This window comes from Scomber japonicus, chromosome 17 (assembly GCF_027409825.1).
Source record: "Scomber japonicus isolate fScoJap1 chromosome 17, fScoJap1.pri, whole genome shotgun sequence".
In the NCBI taxonomy this organism is placed as follows: Eukaryota; Metazoa; Chordata; class Actinopteri; order Scombriformes; family Scombridae; genus Scomber; species Scomber japonicus.
The window spans coordinates 12,688,181-12,714,154 of record NC_070594.1 but is presented as its reverse complement, the minus strand read 5'-3'; the positions used below and the strand labels follow the sequence as shown (position 1 = coordinate 12,714,154).

Here is a 25,974-nt window from a genome sequence, read left to right as displayed (position 1 = left end):
AGCTTGTTACTGTAGCTCATCCGTGTTTCAGCAGAAACGGCTCGTTTTTCGCACCGAAGGCCCAGAGAGGAGCCAGGGAATGAGAGCAAAAGCAAAAAGTGGCGGAGAGATATCGAACCCCGACAGCAGTCCTTTGTGGTTTGCCAAATGAGAAGGAGATTTACCTGCCTGGTACTCCTCCAAGCACTCAAACCTTCTGCAAGTCCACTAGAGAGGCGGAAAGCGATGGTGAGGGTTTCTGTGGAGAAAGGAGAGAAATGTTTTTCCTTTGAGAGCATCCTGTTATTATTCTGCCTCAGGCACAGAGCAGAGAGAAATGAGTCTTCTGTGTTTATGGGACCTAACACAAAACATCATTTACACACACTTATGCTGGCACACACTCACGCAGGATCGGGAAGACTGGCAGCGGCATATCAATAAGATGAAGAAAGTAAAAGAAGAAAATAAACACATCAGGCAGAATGCAAGGAGGATGTCATGGCAATTCACATCTTGTACTTGACTTCAATGAAGAAAGCAACAATTTCTCAATACAGTATTGTCACTTTCTTTAATGCTCACAGCATGGCTCATTCACACTTGATACGGACATACAGGCTTCTGCAGAGGAGCAAGCCCCATAGTGTTAGGGTGAATACTCCTTTATTTCTTTCACAGGAGTTGTTGTGACTACTCTATGCATGGTTATACCTAATCAGACATGGTGGGATCTGCTTCAGAATGAACAGATGTTCTTTGTTTGTCTTTCACACAGTGTTCACGTGGCTTCGATGAGTGCCACTAAGCATTTTAACCTTGCAGAAGTTTACACAAACATTTATACATATCGATACATTGATTTTCCTCACAAGGACCAATGAGTGGCAACTTGTTTTTTCAATGGTGAAAGTTGAAGCGCGTACTGCCTTGGATGGTTGCAAGGGAGTTCAGGTTTGGGTTCAGTGTGTGTAAATGATTGCCATGTGGTCTTATACAGTACAGTGAGAACAATAGCTTAAAGAGGCCATAGTTAAGTGCTTTTTGATTTGAAGTGTAGTAGTTGAAGTGTGGCTTTCTCACATAGAGTCAGTCTGAAGAGCAGCAGAAGCATCTCTTGCCTCCAGAGGATGAAACCTATAACTTTGATGATCCCGCTGACATTTCTCCTGGTGCCACCAGGAGGTTGACATTTGTGGTTTTGAGTGAAATGCCTCAACAACTATTGGATGGATTGCCATAAATTGAACATGTCAGACTTGTTGTTAAACATGTCATTCTCCTCCCGGCAACATTAAGAAAGGTAGAAAAAGAGGAAGATGGCTCACTACACCAGAGAAGGTTTCAGGGCTCCCAACGCCATTATTAAGGCGTCACACTTTTCTCCTCCAGTAGCCCAACCTGAATGAGGGATGTCCGTCCATTGTGGCAGAAAACAGCGAGGAGGGCGGCTCGCGGCCAAGTGTCTGTGCATTATTCATGCTGCTTGTAAATTGGCCAGCTGCAGTCGGCTCGAGAGAAATTGCCCCGAGTTTGAAACACACTTCCTCTTCCCACACAGCAGGGCTGCTGCTCACGAGCTGCAGGTTTCCAATGGCATCGTTCCGCACAAACCACTGTTTCATTTTGTTTCCCATCATCTATAATTCTACCGCGGTGCTGCTTCAATGCCTCTGTTTTCCTCGTGCTATATACTATATCAGATTGAATTATACAGTATGCAGTATCCCACCTGTTCACCCATGTATTTCAAATACACGTGCTTTTTTTTTTTTCTCTTAGAATCTATGGAGGTGCCAGAGGGCGTAATGCAATTGTGAATTATTGGGACTTAGGTAACTCTTTTAAATCGCTGCCAAGCCCAAACATATTTTGCAGCAGAACCCAATAAAGCCGCAGTGATTTATGAACTCCACTTTTTCACTGGTTTGCCATTATTCAGCTTTTTTTTTTTTTTTTCCAAAGCAATCTTGAGAATGGCACATTTGTAAAGTGATAAGGAGAATGCTGCTGATGATTTTTGCAAGCGGCCTGGGGACGGGAGAGAGAAAAATAGAAAAAACAAATTGATGCCATTATACTGAATGGAAATTTCTGCTATGTGTGAGAATGACATCCAAACAATAGCTTTGTGCTTTTTTTTAAACAAAAATCTCTCTCCCTCTCTCTCTCTCTCTTTCTCTCTCTCTCTCTCTCTCTCACTTCCTCTCATATCTTTAGATAACAAATACGCCCCTGCAGTGACTCTAAATGGCTTTATATTCATCCTGGGAGGGGCCTACGCTCGAGCCACCACTATCTATGACCCAGACAAAGGCAACATCAAGGCTGGTCCCAACATGAATCACTCTCGGCAGTTCTGCAGGTAAGAGATTATTAATGGAGCAGCACCACATGTAAGTTAAATCCCCAGCGTGGCATTTTAGAGATTTCTCAAAAGCTCAAATTGCAGGATGTTTGGTGTAAAAAAAAAAAAAAAAAAAAACCTCCAGCATTATTATACAGCGTAGAAAAATATGTAAAACTCAAGCTTATTAGTAATCTGTCAGTCTTTGTGTCATAACACAGGTAAACGGTTGCACAGGGAAAATGTACTCGGGTTGATAATTAAAATTTGAACAAAGTCAGTTGAGGGCTGACAGTGTTTCCAATGAGATGCAGTCAGAGTTGTGAAACTTCTCCCTCAGTTGTTGTCTAATTCATGGGCTTGATTTTTAAATTTGCTTGATCAGTAACGCTAGTGTCTGTCACGCTGTGAGAAACAAGACGCATCCGTTCAAGTAGACTCCGCTTGATTTAATCAACTTTCTTTTAAAGCATTTAATCGCTCAATTTTATACTGACATACAAGTCACTGGTTGGGGGGTTGGGGGGTTGGGGGGGGGGATTTGCACAGTTAGGTGGGTGTCATGTTTGTGTTCTAAGAAGACAAATCACAAACATATCTGCGACTATGTGACTTTTACACCATCTGTGGACACATAATAGCTGAAAAAGTGAGATAAATGAAAATTAACAACAGTGGGATCACATCCTAATATCCCAGTCAGCTCGAGCCACTGAGGTGTGCAGTTTGCTGGATAATGAACCCACGGTTTTCAAGGCTCCAGCCTTTTATTATATTTTTCATTTTTTTGATGTTGCAGAAGCTGAAAGAAAAGAGGCATGCACGAAATACATTTGGGAAGCAATTACAGACAGTGATCTTACGTACAGAATGTATAACATAAATCATGTTGTCAGAGTTATTGATAAGCTGCAGCAACACACGCCAGGCAGCTGTTCTGCTACATTTAACTAAGTCTGACACGAAAGAAGAAGAGATGCAGGGGGAAGGAGGGAGAACAACACACACACACACACACACACACACACACGCCAAGAGAGAAACACACAAATACTCAGGCACTATCTACAGTGCATGCTCCCGCACAGAAGATGAAGTCGGGCAGGTCATCGTGCAGGAGAGCAGATATTCTCTCCTCGCTGCGTCCGGCCCTCCGCAGGCCTGCACCTCCCCTCTGTTTATCAGGAAGAGCAGCTCCAGGCTTTGCCCTGCGCGCTCTCCATTTTGGATCAGCTGTGCTTTCTCTCTGAGTAGATTTAAGCTTTATGTAATAATCTTTTTCAGTCCCAACAGTGTTGTGAATTTGTGCAATAGGACTGCATGCTGTTCACTCTGTGTGTGTATGTGTGTTTGAGTGTGCACCTTATGTAAATGCAGATCGTTCCAAACCCCAATAGGAGTACAAAGCCCTAATCAGCTTACAGCCCAAGTTTTAATCCTCTCCGCACACAAACTCCTGTTTCTGTTTCTCATATCAAATGAGCACATTTGTAGAGATATTTGCTTTTTCATTAGTTGTGTTTTTCTTTCGCCCTCGAGAGGAAATGTAATGTGTGTTGTTTTCCCCCCTACCTTACAAAGTAGGCTTGTTGGGCATATCGAAAGCATGTGTGAGTGATGTCAAATAATCTTGGGCGTGGCCCCCAGCATGCTTCTGGAGATGTTGTCTTGTGTCTGGCTTTGTTGTCTGATCATGAGCAACAATATGCAATATTTCTACTGTGCCTCATACTGTAGCTATCTGATATCAAAGCCACATAAGAGTTTACTTTCACTTATCTTCCTGGCACTGATTACCTCTCATTAGTAATCTGAACAGACAAAAGTGTGTGATTAAGTAATATTTGACTTAAAAAAAAAAAAAGAAGAAAGATTATTGAACAAAATTGTGTGTTGTGTATTTGCAGCGCTGCGATCCTGGATGGAAAAATCTATGCCACAGGAGGGATTGTGAGCAGTGAGGGTCCGACCCTCGGCAACATGGAGACTTTTGACCCTTGCACCAACACTTGGACGCTCCTGCAGTCAATGCCCTGCCCGCTCTTCAGACACGGCTGCGTGGTCATCAAGAAGTACATTCAGAGCGGCTGAGGGGCGGCTCAGCCACTCTTGAACACCAGCTGAGCTCCGGTTGTGTGGGACGATGCGTTACAGCAGCTTAGGGTCAGCCGGTCGCTCCGTCAGTGACCTCTGGACTTGACGCCAGCATCCATCCACCGTTACCCGTCCCACCCTTCAAAAAGCCCTGTGCAGAATGTACTCATGTTAAACTACTCAGCCATGTCAGGTGACGATGCCTAACCTCCAGTACTGTATGTTTCATGGTAGTAGTTCATCCTCTCATCCAACAGGCACAGGGAACCTCTTAGTAAATTACGAGCTTCTTTGTTTTCAGTGTCATCATTTCAGTTCTGTCTTTTTCCTGATCTGTCAGCTCACCGCCTCCTTGTTTTCTTTAATATACTCTGACTCGGTGCAGCATAAGCCAATGCAGGTCCAGACTTTTGTCCCTTTTTGAGTAAAATAGGTGTAGGTTTCATAGTCATTCATTAGCGAGCTGAGTTTTGTTGTGGTGTATGAATGTTTTTCACTAGTGACATCTACAGGAGGGGAGGAAAACTGAAGGAAAGTTATCAACTGACTGTGTTCCTCTTATCCAGTTGATGTGATGAGTTTCTTCTCTCTCTCTCTCTCTCTCCGCTGTATCAGGAAGCAAAATTCCAAAGTAAGGATTTATGAGGTAATTTTAAAAACAGATTTTGAACTCTGTGTAACTGGGCTTTTCTAATGACATAGGAAAAACCATCAAATCTGGGTCAGGTAGGGTTTAAAATGAGGAAAATCTGTATTTTATCTTTGTTATTGTGCAATTCCAGTTTGATTGAGATATCATCTGGACAGTGAGTGGTCTGTTTTTTTTGTTTTTTTCCCCCCCTCCTTGACTCACTCTTTTGCTCTCCGGGACAAAGAGAGAGAGTGGGAATTCCTCCTTCCGCTGATGTCGGATCAGATGTTCAAGTTGGGACAGTTCCTCCGGGGGAAAAAAAGCACAATAATCACCTGTGACTGTTATCATAGAAGTTATTTGTTGTTTCGGGTTTTTCTCTGTCTTCTTCATAAGTTTCCCTCCCACCTTCTTTTGTTTTATACAATATGTTTCATTGCAACCCAAAAGAGATGTTGGGTTGATATTCTGTAAATACAGGAAGGAAATATGTATATTTTAAAACCGGAAGGCAATTCTGTATAAATGTTTTTAGGAAAAAGCAAAATGATAGGTTGGATTCAAAATGGTATGTCTGTAAATCTGTACCCAAAAAGGAGAAATTAACAATTGTTATTATTGAAACCTAATACATATACCAGAACATGAACACATTGTCATGTATTTTTTGTATACTGTGTTATAAATCAAGGGTAAAAGTATGAGCACCTTTTAATTACCTCAAGGAGAAACATCATGCTTGGAACAGGTAAGTGAGGTTTTTACTGTGAATTAATTTACCACAGAACATGGGTGAAAAGTACATTTTGACATTTAAAAATGAAATGCTTCCTCACTGATATCAGCCTGTGTAATGTTGCTTTCTCAAGTGTGAACTCCAATTAATGTCCAATTAATGACAGTAAGAAACACCAAAAACACTTCAGATTTACAGTTTGCACCTTTTTATTCAAGTATATCACAGCAGTTTATTCGAGAAATACAGTAAATGTTTCATTTCAAATATAACTTACACTAAAGTAACAATTGCGAACAGGTGTGTTAAATACACTTAACCTCAAAATAAACAGAATTGACAAAGCTATGAAAAGTCTTGACTAAATTAACTGTGGAAAAAATAGGGAAGAACAAAGTCATTTAGGATAAAACAAACCCTTTCCTTCTGCATACTGGACTAAGTAGTCTCAACTACCAGACAAAAATTGGTTGTTAGTCCAAACTGGCTACAATTTATTATAACAAAGGAAGATCACAATGTATGACATTTAACTACCCATATTTCATTTCCAAATGTGTTTCTAAATTCATAAAAATAACTCTTTTGGCAGAAAGTGGAGACAAAGTGAACAACATTAAAAGAAACACTTTTAGTCTGGTCCTGTTTCTCTTCCTGGGATGCATGAGACAGACACTATGTTTAAGTTTAAATATCCGTCCTAATATTAAGTCTCTTCCAGTATGCCACAGTCTGTAACCACTTAAAGAAAACACCAGAACATTAAAATAAATAGAAAAACTTGAAAGGGCATGTTGTCGTGTGTTGAACCTGAGAGACCTGTAAACCCTTTATTCCCCTTACACGCCAAAAAAACCTGCTACACAAACGCTACGCAAATCAGCAAAAACTGTTAAAAACGGACGCGGGAGGCTTTCCAATTAGTTAATTTTTCAAAAGTACAAAAGACAATTTACTGAATATTAGGTGTAAAACATGTTTAATAATAAATAATAAGAATCATGAGATGAAAATCTGCAAAAAACTGATTTTGAAAAAAGGCGATGGATGTGTAATGAGGCAGAAAAATGCTCTCTATAGCTTCTAAGAAGGTATGGGGTGATCAAATGAAAGAGGAGCAGATCTAGGATATTCTCCTCATGTCTCAAGGTACAGTAGAAATGAAGCAAAACCTGAAACTAAAGCATAAAATATACAGTCCATGAAATATCCTTAAAACGTATGCAATCATCATCTGGCTCAAATGCAAACATACATAACAATCAGAGAGATAAATGACTCTTGGATTACTGCAGCAGCCATGGTTGCACTGATCTGGTACCTGGGATGGTACGGTAGATGTTGCAACAGTATTTTGGGGGGGGAGAGAAAAATACTGTTTTTGTACCCAGTAAACAGTTTTTGCATTAAAATAAATTAAGCTGAGGTAGCTTTGGTTTCTCTCTCTGCAGTAGTCCAAGTGCTAACCTGTCATTGCCAGTTTGCATATGGTCTTTTGCTTTCATCACCTAGAATCTGAGAAAAAAGGCAGAGGTGAGCTGGGGTCAGAGTTGCACCAAGAGGTTTGAGGATTGGACAAGAGTGCTTTTGAGAGAAAGAAGGGGCCTTCTCCAGTCTACACCTGGTCAAAATATGGCATCTTCAAAAACCATGAGAATGCCATGAGAACCTTTATAAAGCTTCAGTAAATACCTTCATTTACTGCAGTCAAAGAACACGCTGTGTTGGCCACAAAAATGAAAATCCACCCTCTATCATCTGGTGTTGAAAAGAACAGAATGAAACAAATCCATAAAGTCGGTACACATTTGAAAGGAGAGAGAAAAAAAAAAATCATTTAAAGAAAATCATGTAATGCTTTATACACCTTAGTGACGGGCACTGCCTAGAATGGCCTTGTTCATTATGGATTCACAACCCATGCAAAAACAATCTGAACTTGAGCAAAGCACCTTATAAAACAAGTTAAAAAATAATTATCAAATACACAACATAATACAGAAATTGTATCTAATAGAACATTTTTTCATAGTTGAAAACAGAATTCATGTGAACAGGCACCATTATGTCAGAGCTCAGCACCTTTGAGGGAGTGGGATGAAACTTGGCACCATGAATCATTTGACTTGCATCTTTTTTTTTTTCCTTTTTCTTTTTTTTTTTTTTGCAAATGAAAACTGAAGAAAAGCTGGTGTTTGTTGACCTCTCTTTACACCTGCTCAGGTGGTGACTGATCTGCCCAACTAGTGTGGGGTTTAAACAGGGCATTAATTACATTTAAATAGCATAACATTTCAAGTGCTTGAGAAGTTATATCAACAAGTATTCCTCAGGTTTTCACATGTCAATTAGTTTATTTTTGGACCAAGTTAAAACTAACTAGAGATGTATAACCTAGATATGTTTTAATAGACCTAATGGCGTTAAGATATATTTCTTTTTTCTTTTTTTTTTGCTTCAAGGTCATTGTGACCTCAGTGGTTAGGACCCACCCCAAATTGGAGCCTGTTCATTGTATTTCTAAACAAGTAGTTCTAAATAAAAAAATCCTGTTAAATATATCAGTTTCATATGAGATTTAAGTAAGGCACACACTAGGCAGTGCAAACTACAGACGCATTCCAATTTGTACTGCTTCCAGTTCCTCGGCCGAGCTGTCGATTGGAAAATCAACTGGGCGGGAACGGCTTGAGTGGAGAGCTGGGGGGGGGGGGGGGGGGGCATTCGTATTATGAATGTAATGAGGAGGGGTTCAGCTAACACAAACTATTTAGAACGTGACAATCTGCTAAGACTGTGAACGCCAGAGGTGGTCTGTGAGCGAATGTCTTTCTTTCATTTATTTTAAGAGCTGACCTAGGCTTACGCTGCACTTGTTCACCAATAACTCGGAAAAACAATGAGCTTTCCACACCCGACCACCGCCGTGATGGAAAGGACATAATCACTTCTAGTCCCACTGTGCTAACCTCATCAAGTTTTTTTGTGTTCGCACAAAAAAAATTATTTTTGTAAACTATTGTTCTGGGTGAGTTATCCTTGACAGTGGCTCAGATGTTGAACTAATCAAGTAGCTAAAATGGCAGAAAAAATGAAGCGCATAATAGCATGGTAATAACTGGCCTGTGGTAAAGCGTTCCACTCGAGGGCAAGATTGGCTCAGCAACGTAGTTCAGTGATTCAGAACATTATCTGTCCTCATCTCCTAGCGGCACTCTGCATTCACACTTCTGCTGGTGAGGATCTGAGTGAGTGTGTGTGTGTGTGTGTGTGTGTGTATGTGTGTGTGTTTTAAGAAATGCATGCATACCCAAAGTGTCAGGGGGGTGTGCGAGTGTGTATGCACAGGCCGCTCCACAGAAAAACGGCCAAGTTGTGATATGACATCACTCGATCTGTCTGTTGGTTTTGCTAGTCGTCCGAGTTAAGAAGTTAATCCCAAGAGCAGCATGGATAAAAGTTAAGATAGCACCCGAGTAGCACCAGGGTTGCCCGTCACAATTGGTGTGAGTGCGCATGTGTGTGACTGACACACCTCCAGGGGTTTGGTTGTGTAGAATGGGTCTGGATCTGGCCAGGTTCCTGAGACGATAGCACCATTGAATGTCTCCGTCCTCAACCTCGTCCTCGTTGTGTACCCTCCCTGCCGGAGGAGGGCGCTGGATTTTCCGTGTGTGTGGTTGTGTGTTGAGGGCTGGACTCGGACGCTCCTTCACTCTCTCTCTCTCTCTCTCTCTCACTCTCTCTCTCTCTCTCACTCAAGTTTGTGTGTCTTTGTGGTCCCGGGCTTTTCAGGATCTACCTGATAGGTATTCTCTCCATCTCACAGGAATGTATCAAAATGCTGGATTCTCTCCTCCATCTCCTGCACCAAAAAACAGACACATAAACACATATTGCTTATTTTCAAACCGACACAGGGAACTTGGATGTGTGTATGAAGCATCTGTGCACCACGGTTTCAATATTACTTGGAAATTTCCCACAGCAAACAACAGCTTTCACCATGATAAATGATGGAAAATGAAGCAAAGCTGTGCTGGAATGAGACGGGCAATTTTTCTGAGCATGAAAACAGCAGAGTTTGACACTGAATAAATCTGAACAGAGCCGGAGGAAGAGAGATGGATGTTAGCCTGCAATAGACCATGATTAATGCCTTGAAGATGTTAGACTGTGTGTGTTCTCATCTGAATGGCTGAGTCAGTGCAACAGACGTCGCTACAAGATACCAATTTCAACATCTACAACAAAAAGTTAACCATAAACAGAAAAAGCAATATTACACGTCTGAAGAGATTAACTTTATCAGGCAGCACCCGCTCTCCTTCATTAAAAAACTTTTGCATCTCCCACACTGACCTTGCAAATGTAGTCAGAAGAGCACAGCTTTTTAGGGTACTCAAATATTAACATTATCTTCATAACTGTACATTTTAAAATGTAAATCGCTGGAAACTTTTTGTGGTATCTCCCTAAATTTGTTTCTGTAGCCAAGTATTATTATTCTTAACTGATTAATCAATCGAACACGAGTCACCAATATTTTACCAATATTATACCAACAATACACTCTGACTCATCAAATGTAAATATTTGCTGGTTGTTTGGGTCCTCTAAGATAATGAACTGCATATCTTTTTGACTGCTAGGAATTTAAACATGTCACATTGAGCACATCGGGGAGAAATAAATAAATAAATGAATACATTTCAACTGGGGCTCAAGTCCTCTCCGAAATGAGATGAGTGGATAGCGGCCAGCTGTTCATATACACTCTAGATGTAATGCAAACTATACCCAGCACATCTAGCAATTTATTCTGAATACATTTCAAAAAGGTCACAGGAGTGATGCCATGCTGCATATGGCTCTAACTTCCCTTCCAACTCGATTTATCACATCAATTAAGCACTTCGCACTTCATCATACCCCCACAGCTATCAACACCAGGTCGCACAAGCTGTAAAACCCATTGAAGCTATGAAAAGTGAAGTTAACGTGCAACTGAATAAAAATTCATTAATTTAGAAATTCCCTCAAAGCTCTAACTCGTCAGGTACAGCACGTGTTTAGACACTAATGCTTTTAACACTCGTCTTATTTTGCGATATCTCACTGTACACCCACACACAAATAAGATTTTTGCCGCCTTGATGCTTTGCACCTCCGTGGTCTCAGTTCCATCTGCCTGAAGGCCCATCACCTTGTCATGTTGGAAACACAGCAGACAATCTAATGAGCCTCCAAAGCACCTATCCTCCATGTCATAAACCCACTCTGCCTCACTAACATTAAGCCAGGCCTGTGGGGTTCTCTCTCTAGCATGAGTGGAAGGTGAACTGCATGGTAAAGAAGGTCTCATTTTTCTATCACTCAAAAGGCAACAAAAGACAGACGTTTTTCCCCCCACTGAAGCCTTCAGCATTCAAAGAAAAATACAGGTTCCACATTGTTAAGATGTCATCCATTTGTGATGTTCAACCTATTTGAGACAAAGGTGTGGTAAATTACTTGTGTACCCATCTTTTTTGAACCTGTCCCATTCACTGTCACCTGTTTACTGATTACCTCTATTTTCCCAGAACAAATTTTCTACAACCCCTGAGAGTACAGGACTGTGTGTGGTGTGTATGTGCAGGTTAGGAGAGCAAAAACATTAACTTTGTAGGGTTTTTTTCCTGGAAAATAAATGAGAGTTGAGAGAAAAAAAGAACAATCTTGTGTATTGTGGCTAGATGAGGGTGTTGTTCTTAAGGATGGGCGATATGGGCAGAATCAAATATCATATTTTGACCAAATACCTCAATATTGATATTGTGACAATATTGTAGGGTTGACTAGTGGTGCTTTCAGTAAACATTTACACAATGGGATTTTTGATAAATAATCACCAGTAATGTGGACATTATGACTAAGTGGATAAAGGCAGATCATAAAACAATCTGTTAAGATTTACATTTTTACTATAATGTAGCCTTTAAAAGCAAGGAAAGACAACACTTATCCCAAATCCTGATATGACAATATTCAAAATCTAAGAGGATATTTATAAAACATCACAATATCGATATAATATTGATTTATTGCCCAGCCCTAGTTGTTCTACAAGCTACTGACAACATTCACATTCTGCTCCTCATCCATTCGGCTCTACAGAGGCTACTGTCAATGGAGAAGCTCATTTCTCTGTTATACATGATGTTTTTTTTTCTATATATAACTGTTCCAAAATTGGTTCAAAATGAGAAGAAGTCTCAAAAGAAGTTCTAGCTTGATATAAAAGCCAGATGTTTAACATTCATTATTTAAAGAGCACATATGGTCAAATTCTCCGGCTGTGAAATAGTCACGTCATCTACATTTTATCACATACAGACCAGAATAAGACAAAGATACCACCAAATAACTACATGGACCTAGAAATCCAAAGTGTTTTTGCATTTGACAATGTCAATTGATGCTTTGGATTAACAAGCTAACAAAAGGTCTGTTCCTGTAAATGCATTCAGGCTGCAAACACAAATAAGCTGATAAAGAACCAATTGTCATGATGGTCAGCTTGCTTGTGTAGTGGCATCTACAGCACAGATCCAGGTTAAAAGGTCAAAGGATCAAAAACTCTTTAATTGCTGTCTGAAACACGGCCAAAAGTAATATGAATGCCAATTTGTAGACAGGAACATAGTTGGTGTGCTATTGTGTGCAGAGCAGGGAGGGTCCCTCTGGCTTTAACTGCAAGCGGGGCGCAGTCCGCTCCATATGGCTCAAAGGTCAGCTCCTCTGGAAGACCGAGACAAGCCGTACCCAGAGGAAGATTGGGGGAGTGTAAAGGAGACAAATATATGGACATGCTCCATTTCACTTGTCTCTACAACGTAGACACAAACATATGCTGCAGCGGAGTGCAACATTAAGTGGATATGGCCTCAACCGCCATACTGAGTGTTGAAGAGACTCTTGAGGTGAGAGCAGATTCGATGATCATGTGATGTGCATGAGCATATCACCTCGCCCTGTGCCCGTTAAGTGGCACTAAAACTTTTAGAGTGGCTGCAACCCATGTTGGTTAGTCCTGCAGTAAACCAGTCAAACCTGAGAGGTGAAAAGGGAAGAGACTAGAGGAGGAAAACATCTGCAGGCTAAATTCATAAGCTTAATGAGCAGTTAATTACTATTTGATTACCTGTGTGTGTGTGAATCAAAAAACTAAGTGCATGTTTTACCTGCCTTTGTGTTTAAGGTGTAATTATATTGGCACGCTAACTGATCATTCTAGATGTAGCTTTTTAAGTTGGACTTGCATGGATGTTACGTTCTCCCTGTTAAACAAACCTGCCTAGTTGCTATATGTCAGAATTTAATCCATTTTGCCAAATAAGGTTAAAGGTATACTATGCAAGATTGTCCTAAAAATAAAGTATGGACTAATACAAAAGTAATCCCTCTTAATCGTAACTTATGACCCACTAGAAGTGTGTGGTGTATTTATCTGCAGAGAAGCTGAGCTCTGCCTGTATTTTCTTATTATTTTGCCCTGTCTGGGATGCTTCTGGGCTTTGACCTTTAGGCAGTGGGTGTGTGCTTCTTTCTCTCTCTTTCTGAGCCGGGGGGGGGGAGAGTTTGAATGTTTCGAGTTTACAAACACCAACTGACAAATCCTGCATAGTATACCTATAACATATTTGTGACATTTGCAATTATTTTTCTGCAAGCTAAACTCTTGCCTAGTTATGACCTTATTTGCATAATTGTTTCCATAACATTATGTATGGAACCAGTGCAAAGTAATAATACCTTGGCGAGTGTTTTATTGAGTGTAGGTAATTGATGCATATTCAGTGGTGTTATTTGGGTGACATTTCATTCATCCAACTTAGTGTTATCTTATATTATTAACATGTAAACTTTGAATGAGAAACTTTCCAACCTTAACCTAACCTAACCTGTGAGTAAATGATGCTAAACTATGTAATATATTTCAATGAAGGAGACTATGACATTGACTGTTGAAGGGTAGTTTATTTTATTAATATTAATATTTAAATATTGCTTTACCAGAGCATGTGTAGACTATTACTGACCTTTATTTTGCTGCCTTATTTTCATAAGTTATAGTATGTAGTGTTATGATTGCATAAAATGTGTTACCTACTTGTTCTCTGTGGGTCATGCATGTGTGTGTTTAGAGTCAGTCACACAGTCACACACCTTTATACCTGCTAAAGGAAAGTTACTACTAAAGGAAAGTTCTGCTTCCTCTGTGTTTGATCAACAACACCTTGGCTATCACACCTGAACTACTTAGCGAGTATAAACCTTGCATGCACATGTTTTTGCATTCCCTGGGGATTACATGGAGATGACCTGCTGTAGAGTCGAGATGTGAGTTGGAAACACAAGCAAATAGAACACACGTGCCAAACGCGCTGACATTTCTGCTCTGGAAACACCAATTTAATCTGGCGGTATGAAAAGAACGCAGACATGCACCCTCCCTTTCCTCCACCAGCCGGCCCGTTGACAGGCGGCACCACCTGGCTGACTGCTCTCTCCCTGTCTCTCTGACATCCTGGCAGCTAGCTCTGGCTACCAGCACCAGGACACTGCCATTCCTGGCCTGCTGTCTGCACTGACATCCTACAGCAGCAGCAGCAACAGCGGCAGATGACCAGATGGGATTCTGGGAAAATATACAGCAGCCTTTTCTATGTGGAACATTGTCAAGACAGATTAGAAGCTAAAAATTTTAACCTTATACAGGAGGTTTTTCATTAACTTTTACTCACAGTAGGGAAAGAATGTTTTGTTTGTAGTTATTTCAAAAGAGATGAGGATAAAATGAATGTATTAAGGAATTTAAATCCAAAATTTCATATCTCATGTGGCTTAGATCTCACTCCTGTGCCACTTAGACAACAGAAGCCAAATCATTTTAAGTCTTAAAACAAATAGTATTGAATGTAAGATTCTCTGATTTATGTTTTTACAGTCTGTTCCCAGGACTCATACATACTGAACAAAATCTTTCCACTCCTTCCCCACTGTCCTCATCTGATCCTATTGTGGAACAAAAAGAACACTGATTAAAAAATAAAAGCCCTTAATTTCAAACCTGATCTCGATATATACCATTACTGTCTGTCTCCTCTCCCGGGGTGGATATCTATCCATCTACCAATAGCTACACCTTGTAGTATTTTCTATCATGTTTCCTGTGTCTTCCAGATGCAATATCCTGTTCAGCCAGTTTCAGTGTATGTTGATATCTATATCTAAGCTCCAGAAAGGGATACTTGCATTGCATTATTTGATATACGGACAGATATACGCTCTCATCCACTTTTCCATCATGCCTGAAATATTATTAGTTCAATAAATCCTACCCGCTATTTAAACTCTCACTGTCAAAGTGGCGACGTGTCATTGCATCATAAATACAAACTACTTGGACTGAGCTATTTTGCTTGTACATGGTTAAGAAAATACTTATTTATCCTTTGGTGTCCTCATCAAGTCCTGTAGAGCAGCCGAACAGAGTTTGACCTCAATTCCGTTTTGCCAGAACTACTACAGTCCACTCTTTTGTATCACGCACAAAAGATGACCCTTGCTGAACAGCTGTAAAAGAGGGTCTCACATTCACTTACAAATGAATTTTCCTTGTTCACATATTCTCTTAAGAGGCTTAAATCGACTTGCTGGTTACCTAGCAACAAGGTGTTGGGGCAACCATTGTGTGTTGAGAAGATGAGGTCGAAGAGACAGAATCACATTTTCTCAATTCGTAATTTCTCAAATAGGGCTTTGACGATTATTTTCTATTATTGATTAATCTGCTGCTTATTTTCTCCATTAGTGTTTACACTGTAATATCTGGTAATCTGCCTCGAGGCTAATCTGATGCATTGCATTGTATTATTTGACACTGTTGAATATTTTAATAGCACTCCTAGGATTATACAAATTTAGTGCCTATGTTTTTGTGGCAATGGAAACTTGCTCTATGATTTACTTTGACTAGATTTGTACTGGCAACTAGAGTGTTAAAGGAAATAATAATAATAATAATAATAATAATAATAATAATAATAATAATAATAATAATAATAATTAAAAAAAAAGGTAGCCCAGAGTGTGAATGTCTCTCTGACCTCCAGTAGCTGGGTCTTGTCGTACTCTCTGCGGTGCTGGAAGATACACTGGCTGAGAAGAGAGTACAGTCTCTCCAGCTGCTCCACGCTGTAGCCCTCACTCTTCTTCACCACCATATCCAGTAGAGCCTGAGGAGAATGATACAATTACACATTAAGAACTGATGATTTATTTACTTACTAACACGTCTTAAAGGCACATTCTAAACAATGTTACTAGCATGCAGTTACGATAATGAAACAGACACATGCCGGCGAATATTGCTTGAATAACTGGTCGCACAAGCCAAGCGTCGATGTTGGTGCATGGAGATGAAGCATTTGGAGGTCAGCAGAATTCAAAAGCAATTAAGATCAGAGTGACAGCTAATTAAGGCTAATCATAATTAGAACCAAGTTTACATTTCACTGCTACTTTAATTAAAACATTCTGGACAGTCAAAGGCCCTTTTAATTGACCTGTTCCTCACACTTTACCCAAGCCAATGTCTATGTGTGTGTATGTGTGCGTCTATTTAAACACAGAGCTCATCAGAATGCATGGACTACGACAGCAAAGGCGCAATAATTAAAGTTACCATCAGTGACACAAGGCAAACAGAGAAACCTCAACAGAAATGAAATGAGCTGCGTGTGCGTGTGTGTGTGTGTGTGTGTGTGTGTGTGCGTGTGTGTGTGTGTGTGTAAGACAGTGACCAGGAGTTAAACACATAAAACTGAGGCAATGTCAAGATTAATAAAGACGTGAATGTTTGTTGAGCCTCTCATCAGTGAACGTCTGAGAGATAATGACACTCAGTAAAAGAAAAATTACAGAGGCAAAGAGGTTAGCATCACTGTACTCCATCCGACAGTGATTTCTGTTTTAATGACAGAGCGGTTTTGTTGATTAAAGTTACAGACTAAAGCTTCAAATCAACTGAAAGTTCTGTAAAAAAAAAAATAATTAAAAATTAGACTGCAGTCATAACCAGGGGTTTGACCCTAAGACACACTACTTTGCTTTGTTAGGATGTTTTTACATTTCAGCACAAACACCTCTAATGGAATTATACAAAAAGCACGGGATGCTCTTGGGATCTATTGTGACAGTTAACATGTCAGTTTTTATCCCGAAGCTCTCAACATAAACTGAAAACAGTAGGGATGCTCGATATTTCTGCCGATATCCGATATTCCAATATTGTCCAACTCTTAATTTCCGATACCGATATCACCCGATACCGATAAATGCAGGATTTTTACACCGAAACTGTTTCTGGTTTTGCATGTTCGTGTACATGGCGGTGGACACTATGAACTTTTTAGCCACGGTTAGTGACCCACAAGTCTAGCATGTTGTTGTTGTTATACGTCATCAAGCGCGCTCTGGTAAACGTCCCATGCTGCGTTCATGCAGGCTCGGAAATGCTGAAGCCTACAGAACGAACATCGGTTATGAAAACCTGATACCAATACTTCCCGATATTACATTTTTAAGTAAATATCAGCCATCCATAGACGGAAATTTCTTGAAATATGACACTGGAAACATTATGGATATAACGTCAGTGGGGTCCACAGATCCATGTTTAGTTATTCACTGTAATAGCTTCATGTGTAGTTGCTAACATGTTAAGAGGCAGGCTATTCCCCCAAATTTCCCTACAACCATCATCACATCAGAATTTCGCTACAGTTGCATAACTATTCTTTCATCTACCCACTACAATGTTGACAGTAAAATAATGAGTAGCAGGGGAGGTTATTAGGCTTTTCAGAGGTCTGCAATCATGAGAATTGTTTCTTGTTTTTTGTTGTTTTAGCAGAGCAGTAGTAATTTTAGCAATGTGGTAATATTAATATCTGCATCAATATTTGAAGGTTTTCTATTTCGTAGAGAGATTCACTTGAAACCGTCTTTGAGGAGAAGAAACATAAAAAACCCTCACTTTTTAGTATTCCATCAGCGAAAGTAAGTTTCATTTTCCATACTCTCCCAGCTTGATTTCCAAAGGGTGCTTATCATACTGAACTCAATAGCCTGGAAATATGACTTTGAGCAGATAATACCTTTCAAATATTCACACTTCCATTACTTAATCAGGTAGTGTAGGAGATTCACCAGTAATATGCCTTTGACATAAAAACTCCACCTGACCAATCTAATAACTGTGGGTCCCCTTGACAAATAAAAAGAAGGTGCTCACAGAAATGATAATGATCATCAGAGCTCCCTTAAAAAAAAGTCACGCAGGCAGCTCCACATGGAGCATTTTTCTCTGGCTGCACAATGAGATCTATTGTCAAGGGAGTTCTCCTGTTTCATGAGTTTTAGTCCAGACATAAGAAGTCATAAAGGAGGAGCAAAAAGAGTCCATCATGGTAAGATACCAATTTTAATGAAATATGCATAAAAGCTTTAATTGGCATCATTATAACCTATCTCAGACATAGATAATAATGTGAAATTCTCTCCAGGACTCTGCTCCTACCCTCATTTCATGCGACTGGCACTGCATTTCCTTCTATTTTTCATTATGTTTTCCATCTTGAGCTTGAAGTGCATTTCACGACTTTATAGTGCATCTTCTCTCCTTTATAGAGCATCTTCTCACCTCCTGCCTACTTCAATGTTTTATAGAGGCTCTCCTCACCTCTTCTTCAACCCCTCCTCCCCTCCCTCCTCCCCCTTTCAAAATCATCCACTTGCCGTTCAGACTGCATTCCCACATGTTTATTTTAAAAGCTGTATTTCAGATATTTCAGTAATTATTAACTGCTCTCCGTCTACAGGCATTCTGCTCCTATTTTTAAACATGCTACTGTTTAACCCCTCTCAAAGAAGCCCTCTCTAGATCCCTCTGTTTTAAGTCATTTCAGACCCCATCTGCAAGCTGCCAATTTCGAAGTCATTTTGTCATAACAATCAAAATTTTCACCAATGACCTACTGTACTGGTTTCAGTCGACACACGCATGCTTCATTTTAATTCTCCTTGACCTCAGTTCAGCTTTTAACTCAGTGGACCAACATGTCTTAATTAGCCATCTGAAGAACTATGTTGGCATCAGTGATGTGGCTCTGGAATGGTTCATCTTGTATTTGTCAAAAAAGGTCCTTCTCTGCAATACTTGGAGATGCCTCTTTCTCTGGTGCTCCTTTCTTTTCTGAGGTCTGTTTTGGTGCTAGCTCCCTATGAGCCAGATTGCTGCTTGAGACCCTCTAGCAGGTCCAAAATCTCGAATCTCAGCCTAAACTACCTGCCTGGAAATTTTCAGTATATTTTTTCTTCTATACAGTCTATGGTTGAAACACATTTTCCAAGACCCGCCCCATTCTACTTCTGATCGGCTAATAATGCTAGTTTAAAATTTATCATTGGCAGACGAACTCATAAACTCGAACGTGATGGTGATGATATCAAGAGTCTTTTTAAAAAATATAATACTTTTTTTTCCGTCAGCCAAACGCAGCACGCTGGAAATCCAGCACAGTGCTGGAATACTTTAAGCCCTGCTTTTATCTTATGGCTTTTTCTTAAAACGTTTTGGATCTTATTTACTTCTATTATCGGTTTAATTGTAAAGCACATTGTAACTTTTGGTTTTGGTATATAAATAAAGTGGTTATCATTATTATTATTATTTTTAATCAATTTATCTTAATTAATTCACTTCTAATTCACATTTTTACCTTCCCTGTTCCCCTCTCTCTTCATACCCTCAATGTATTCTCCTCTTACAGTTAGCCACCTGATTGCAGCAGTGTACTGCCCAACCTTTGTCAGCTTGATCAGGATGCCTGTGACAGTGTGGGGTAAATGGTGTGAGTGTATCTTACACAGGCTCTGTGATTGAGTAAGCTCACGGCACACAAAAGGGCAGTAATCCCATGCGTTAAAGACTGCTACTGACATGGACCATTTAACCTCACCCCCACTAAACTCCCCGCTCCATCTTCCCCTCCGCATCTTTACTCACATTCCTTTCTTTACCTACATCTCTATCTACCCGCGTGCTTCTTTAGACCACAGATGGAGTCGAGAGAGCCTGGGCAGGCCGATACTTAAGGTAACAAAGGAGAATAATGGAGTTTGGGGTTGGATTAGTGCCAAACCTCTACTTGTGAGAGGGGATTTTATCTTAATACAAAAAATTAACCTCCAGGACTTTTTGCAAAACAGTGAATAATTAATACAGACTTTGTTTTCTTCTGATCATATGGGCAGAATTCTGACCAAACAATTACACTATTTAAATTGCATTTACTACATTTTTTTAATGTATTCATTTGTTTAATATAAGAAATAAAAAAAACTTCACAACAATCATTAAAGTGCAAAGATCGCTTAGTGAATGCAAAAATAACACACACTAAACGGTCATAAATAATGAGAAAATATAAGAGGAACAAGCCAGAAGTGAATCATACGACTGGATTCAGGCTAGAGACTGGACATCAAAACACTTCATCACACAGTGTTGCAGCTCTGGCATTTAACCCCTGAACTACAAACCAGATGAAATGCCAATTCTAATTACACCATCAACCCCAATGCACAGACATGCTGATATAACTCATATTCATCTTGCCAGGCTAAGATCGTCTGAGACAATAAAACCAACACTGGGTCTACACAGCTACATTTTTCAACCTCATCATGCTGTCCTTCTGACACCAGATTCTTGGATTTAGGCTCAGATCATTTAGGTCACAATAAGGTGAAGAAGCAGCTACATCAGTCAACATGGATTTATTAATAAATGTATAAATGGCATCTGTGACATTCAACACTGTTTCCAAGCTGTGTTAATTTCCCATTTAGAGGTTATGTTTAAAGAATAATGTGCAGTAATCTGAAAGGAAAAGGACTGTTTCACAAATCTCTTGTGGTTGAAAGTTTCAAATCCGTTGCATCTGTAACCAAAACCGACGGTGATGTGAAGGTATACTGACCACACCCCAAATTACCATCTACGTCACTGCAGTAAGTAAGGTGGGAGCCTCGACCACTGGTGGTTAGCAAACACAAGATTCTTTACTAATGTTTGTAAAATGTCACAGTGACAAATAAGTATACAAATAACGATTGATTGATTGATTGATTGATTGATTGATTGATTAATTGATTGATTGATTGAAGTAAACACTAAATACTGAAAGAAAGTATCAGCTATGCTGTGTAGTTATGAAATGTACAAAAATGTTGCTGAGGAATGCAAACATCTTTTACGTTTGTGATGTACAAACCAAGCTAACTGTAAACAATTATGCATGCATACTGCAGTTTACTGTGCTGGAGTGGATGGTCTTCCTCTTTGATCGCTGAAGGATGCCTCACTGGCTGCATGTGTATTTTATTGTATATGAAAGCCTTCCTCAGTACTGAGTGGGAGAAAAGGGTTACTAGGCGGTAACAGAGGGGGAAAAAAACAAGGATTTGAAGCTCAATAGTCACTGTCACCAGGGACACTATTAAGCCTCCGATATCTGCCTCTAAGAGAACAATTCACCCCCTTCTTCCTGTTTTAACTTTGATTTTTTTTGTCTCCGACACTAGCAAAAGAATAAATTATAAATGACTCTGGTGTGCTTGTTACCATGAATGCCATCAGCGGGCTTGAGTCGGGGCAGAGGGTGGATGTGGCACGAGCAGATGGTGATTTGAAGATGTAAAAAAATTTCAGTGGCGAAACATTTGTGGCTTCCAGGGTACTCAGTCATACAGGTAATATATATATATATATATATATATATATATATATATATATATATATATATATATATATATATATATATATATATATATATATATATATATATATATATATATATATATATATGTAAAGGTCAGGGACAATCATGACATATCATATTAGTGTGGTCTCAGCAAATTAAAAATAAAAAAATTAATCAACTGATGTAGTTCATGAATTTTTTAATATGTGGGCTAATATAGTTTTTTAATCAAATGTATGTAAATTACCACCTTCATGCATTTCAATACCATGTCACACTAAGTCTAGATGCCACTGGTTTAAATAAGTGACTATGACATTTAGATAATGAAAAAAGCCTAAGTTAAATAATTCATTACAAAAAAAACACAAACAAAAAAAACAGTTACACACTCAACCAAGGAAAACGATCAATGAAGGAGTAATGTTTTATCAATGGCGACCTTAGGGGCAGGGCACATTTTTAATGAAAAAAGAAAAAAGAAAAAAAATGCACTTTCTATCATGGGTGCCCATAAAGCAGTTTCTGTTTTAACATCTTTGCAAAGCATTTAACCCTTACATACTGTTCAGGGTCAGATTTGACTCTTTTTTTTAATTTGAGAGCTGAAAATGGTAAGAATTTTACCTGGTAAGATTTTACCAGGTAAAAAAAGAGGAGAAACCCTAGCACTGACTTTACACAAATAATCCCAAACACACCACTGCACACACCTGCAAAATTACCTGATTTTATTCTCAAAAGGGTTAGGGAAAAACTGACCACTGTCTACACTGTTGGCTACTATTGTACTAGGCAAAACAGAAGCATTAAAATATCCCTTTCTGAATCATATGGGAATTCATGTGCTGAATAACTAATAATGAGTACACTATCCCAAACAATGAAAATGTTTAATGTAAATAGCTAAAGGTTGAGTGGGACACATGAAGTGTGGGCACTGCAAAGGGCAAAATAAATCACCCTGCAGGCTTGGACGAAAGGCAAACCACGACAGAATATGAAGGAAATGAGAGAGACTGATGTATTTATGTTGTGGGAGCTATTGACAGTACTGGCCCTCACATGCATGGCCAATAGCCGCAACTGTGCGAGTGCAATTACATGCAAATAGCTCCACTGTCAAGGCCATCAGTGGGAATGAATGAAAATAAAAGGAGCACTTCAAATGCTATCTATTTTTATTGACAATCAAACACTGGTCCAGCACTAGTATTAAGCTGTTCTCTTTTGAATAGACATGTGGCATGGCTACTTCGCCAAAGGGGCCCCCGCTGTTATTAGCACTAAAAATGAAGGAAGATGACAAACTGAAATGGGGCCATTTCTGTTGACAGGCTTCTCTAAAACAGGAAATCCTGACATGCTGTAATAGCTAAGCATCAAGCCAAAAGACTCCATACTGGGCCAGCAGCTAGAGACACTAGCTCTTTCTAGGCAGCTGCTAAAGAAAACAGCAAAGCAGGCAATAATCTGTGTGTTCTTGGTAAAAAAAGAGGAAAAATTGCCGGGCCAGATTGGATTTCTTGTTAGTGAATTCTCATCTGCAATCGTCAGCACCACTTCTTCCAGTCCATCTGTGGTTAAGTGTCTGATTATTGATGAAAGAAAACAGCTGAGAATGAGAGACACTTTTGAGTAGAGAGAGAAACAAGCCTCAGGACCCATTTATTCATGCTGAGGAATTCATTTCAGTCCAGACAGCATCAAGCATCATTTCAGTGAAACTGACAATAAGAGAACTTGATTTTACTAAGTGAATCAGAGCAAATAACTGCCATGGCTCTGAAAGGGGTGTGTGGATGCTGAAATAATACCGTCTCTGTCCTAAAGGCTTTGAGTATAGGGACTGTGAACAAACTCATTACACTCTGATGGTATTTAATTCCAGGGAGATTTCAGCGTCCCTTCCATCAAGTTAAAAGTCAGAAATAATGAGCTCAGCCCTCTACAATCTATGAATATTACTGAGGAAAGGGAAAAGGAACAGTACACCTCTAACTTTGGGTTCTAACACATATCAGGCAGAATGCCAGTTCCAGTGCTGCCAGTAAATATCTGCTTAAATGGTGACTCTCATCCCGCGCACCGGAAATTCAATTTGTTCCGTAAGTCGGGGATGAAAAAGCAATTATTCACAGTCCCCTCTTTTCACGATCTGTTTCTTTACGATATCTCCCTTCTTCCCCTACTAACAAATAAACCTCCAGATTAGTGTTGTGTGTGGCGGTTTGTAGGGGCAGCCAGTTGAAGCACCGAGATCAAGCCAACTTAAAAGCCTGTCAATCAATCTGAAAGATGGAGTCAGGATCGGCAAGACACGATGTGTACCCCACCATCCCCATCATCCCTATGGGACATGGGTAAAAGCCACTAGATAATGGCTTGATAGCTGGATGTCATTTCAGAGCGAGAAGGAAAGAAGGAAGTAAGTGCTTGTCAGAGGAACACTTCTTTTACACCAATTACACTACACAGAGTGCCCTAAAACCAAGCCACCCCCCTCCTCCAACCCGATCACTCAGAAGTGCTGTCAAGGGAGCCCACTGAGCCGAGGCTCCAATTTACACTTGGGGTATTAGGTGGGACCCTAGCGTGACTGTGCAAAGTACCGCGGAGCTGCTTCACATGTTCTCTGTTACTTGAACACACATCCTGGGACAAGTTGGCAGATCCAGCGAGGCAGAGAAAAGCTCATGTTTCAGTCATAACCTTGTTTCCTTATACCGTTGCAGGAACAACACCTGTTGATTTGAGAGATGGGAAATTGGTCCGACACTGTAATTGGCTCCCTTTCCTGCTCAGATAGTAAGGATATACAATGTTGATAGTTGAAAGATAAAAAAGGAAAGGGAGCCAGTGGCAGAGCCATCGGTGGAAATGGAAACGAGGGATAAGCCTCGGAAGTTCAGAGTTATCCATCTGAGAAGGGCAGTGTGACACCATCAGCTCCACAACAGACCTATGGATCTGGAGGAAGCTTAGAGCTGGTCACCCACGAATGGCTTTACCCATCTTCCATACCTTAAATCCCATTGCACAAAAAAAAACTTCTAGACCTCATTCAAATGATGGCAGACTTCTAATGATACAGATACTAGCTCCTTGTAACCTTTTCTATATTTAGAAGCAAGCGAAAGGATTGAGGACAAAGGGATGGATAAACGCCAAGCGCAGAAGGCTTCTGAGATGAGCACCATACAGTGCTTTTGGCAGGTTATGCCAGCAAGAAAATGAGGGAACAGGTCTAGCTACTTGTACTGGCTCACTAAAGATAACACGAATGGTTAGCCTTCAAAGGGAGCGGGCCTAAGCAGAGGATGATCAACAGCACCATTCCTAACTCTGTTCTGACCGAGGGACATTCACTGGCTCGTTCAGTCTGCTGCTTTTGCATATTTATGCATGTGGTTCAAAAGTGACAAATATAGAGTATAGAAATGAACAGCTGCTTCCTTTAGAGGGGGGAGGAGAAAGCTCTCAAAAAAGCCCTTCACCCACACTGAGAACAAAATTTAAACAAGTACCCCGTCTGAACTTAAATAGGACAAAAACAGAAGCATATTGGTAACATTTTTTGATTATAGCTCCTCTTTTTCATAATCACAGTATAATTAGTCAGAGGCAAAATGTGACAGCTCAACACAGCTGGTTCTGTTGAAAAAAAACTAAATCTATATTTGAGGGTTTTATTTCTAATCTACTGGTGGGATTTTTGTGGATGTGGGTTTTTTTCCACCATAATATCTACCCTTGGTTAATAGCACTATATATTAAATATCTCAAAAGTCAATCTATTAATATTTGACTGTAATGTAACCTCTGAATTTTTTGTCTCAAAGATTTCTCTAGCTTTAATGCATTTTTATTTAATTAATTTTCTTCATTATTTTTGGAACGTGCTGCAAGTGCTAAGTGTTAAATTAAGAGTATATTAACACTGATTCCTCCACGCTGTCATTACTGAATACATCAAGTGCCAACCATACTCACTTTTTTCTGCCTATGACTATGTTTCCCATTAGGAATATTTCTCTTCCACTTGCCCCATCTGTGTTGCCACAGATCACACTACCTGTTAAATCTCCGAACCACAGTCAGTGCACAATGCTAAATCACCCCAGCTGTTCCATCCTTCATGGTATGAATAAGAATGATGAGCGTGTAGAATCGACCGAGATGGTGATGGGGCACAGACTAGGGATTTAAAAAAGCTAAAATCTTGGTGGGTTAGATAATGTTTTAGCATTAGAGGTGCTACAGAGTGTTTCCTTAACAAATCATTTGAGCCGCAGTGAATGTGGTGACTAGA

At 39.8% G+C, this 25,974-nt stretch overlaps 2 protein-coding genes across 3 annotated transcripts in view; one reads left to right on the top strand and one right to left on the bottom strand.

Moving 5' to 3' along the window:
• The window catches only part of LOC128376772 (kelch-like protein 29), a 211,363-nt gene extending 205,739 nt beyond the window's left edge, over nt 1-5,624 (top strand). For both annotated transcript variants that reach the window (XM_053336620.1, XM_053336621.1), the window contains exons 14-15: nt 2,200-2,344; nt 4,234-5,624. In XM_053336620.1, the coding sequence (XP_053192595.1) occupies nt 2,200-2,344; nt 4,234-4,417 (329 nt within the window). In that variant the 3' untranslated portion in view covers nt 4,418-5,624. The remainder of the gene's footprint in view (nt 1-2,199; nt 2,345-4,233) is intronic.
• A 1,992-nt stretch (nt 5,625-7,616) lies between these two features.
• Nucleotides 7,617-25,974, bottom strand: part of atad2b (ATPase family AAA domain containing 2B) — a 77,948-nt gene continuing 59,590 nt past the window's right edge. Inside the window, exons 27-28 of the mRNA XM_053336948.1 lie at nt 15,942-16,070; nt 7,617-9,652 (exon numbers count right to left, since the gene is read on the bottom strand). Of these exons, the coding sequence (XP_053192923.1) occupies nt 9,611-9,652; nt 15,942-16,070 (171 nt within the window). The 3' untranslated portion in view covers nt 7,617-9,610. The remainder of the gene's footprint in view (nt 9,653-15,941; nt 16,071-25,974) is intronic.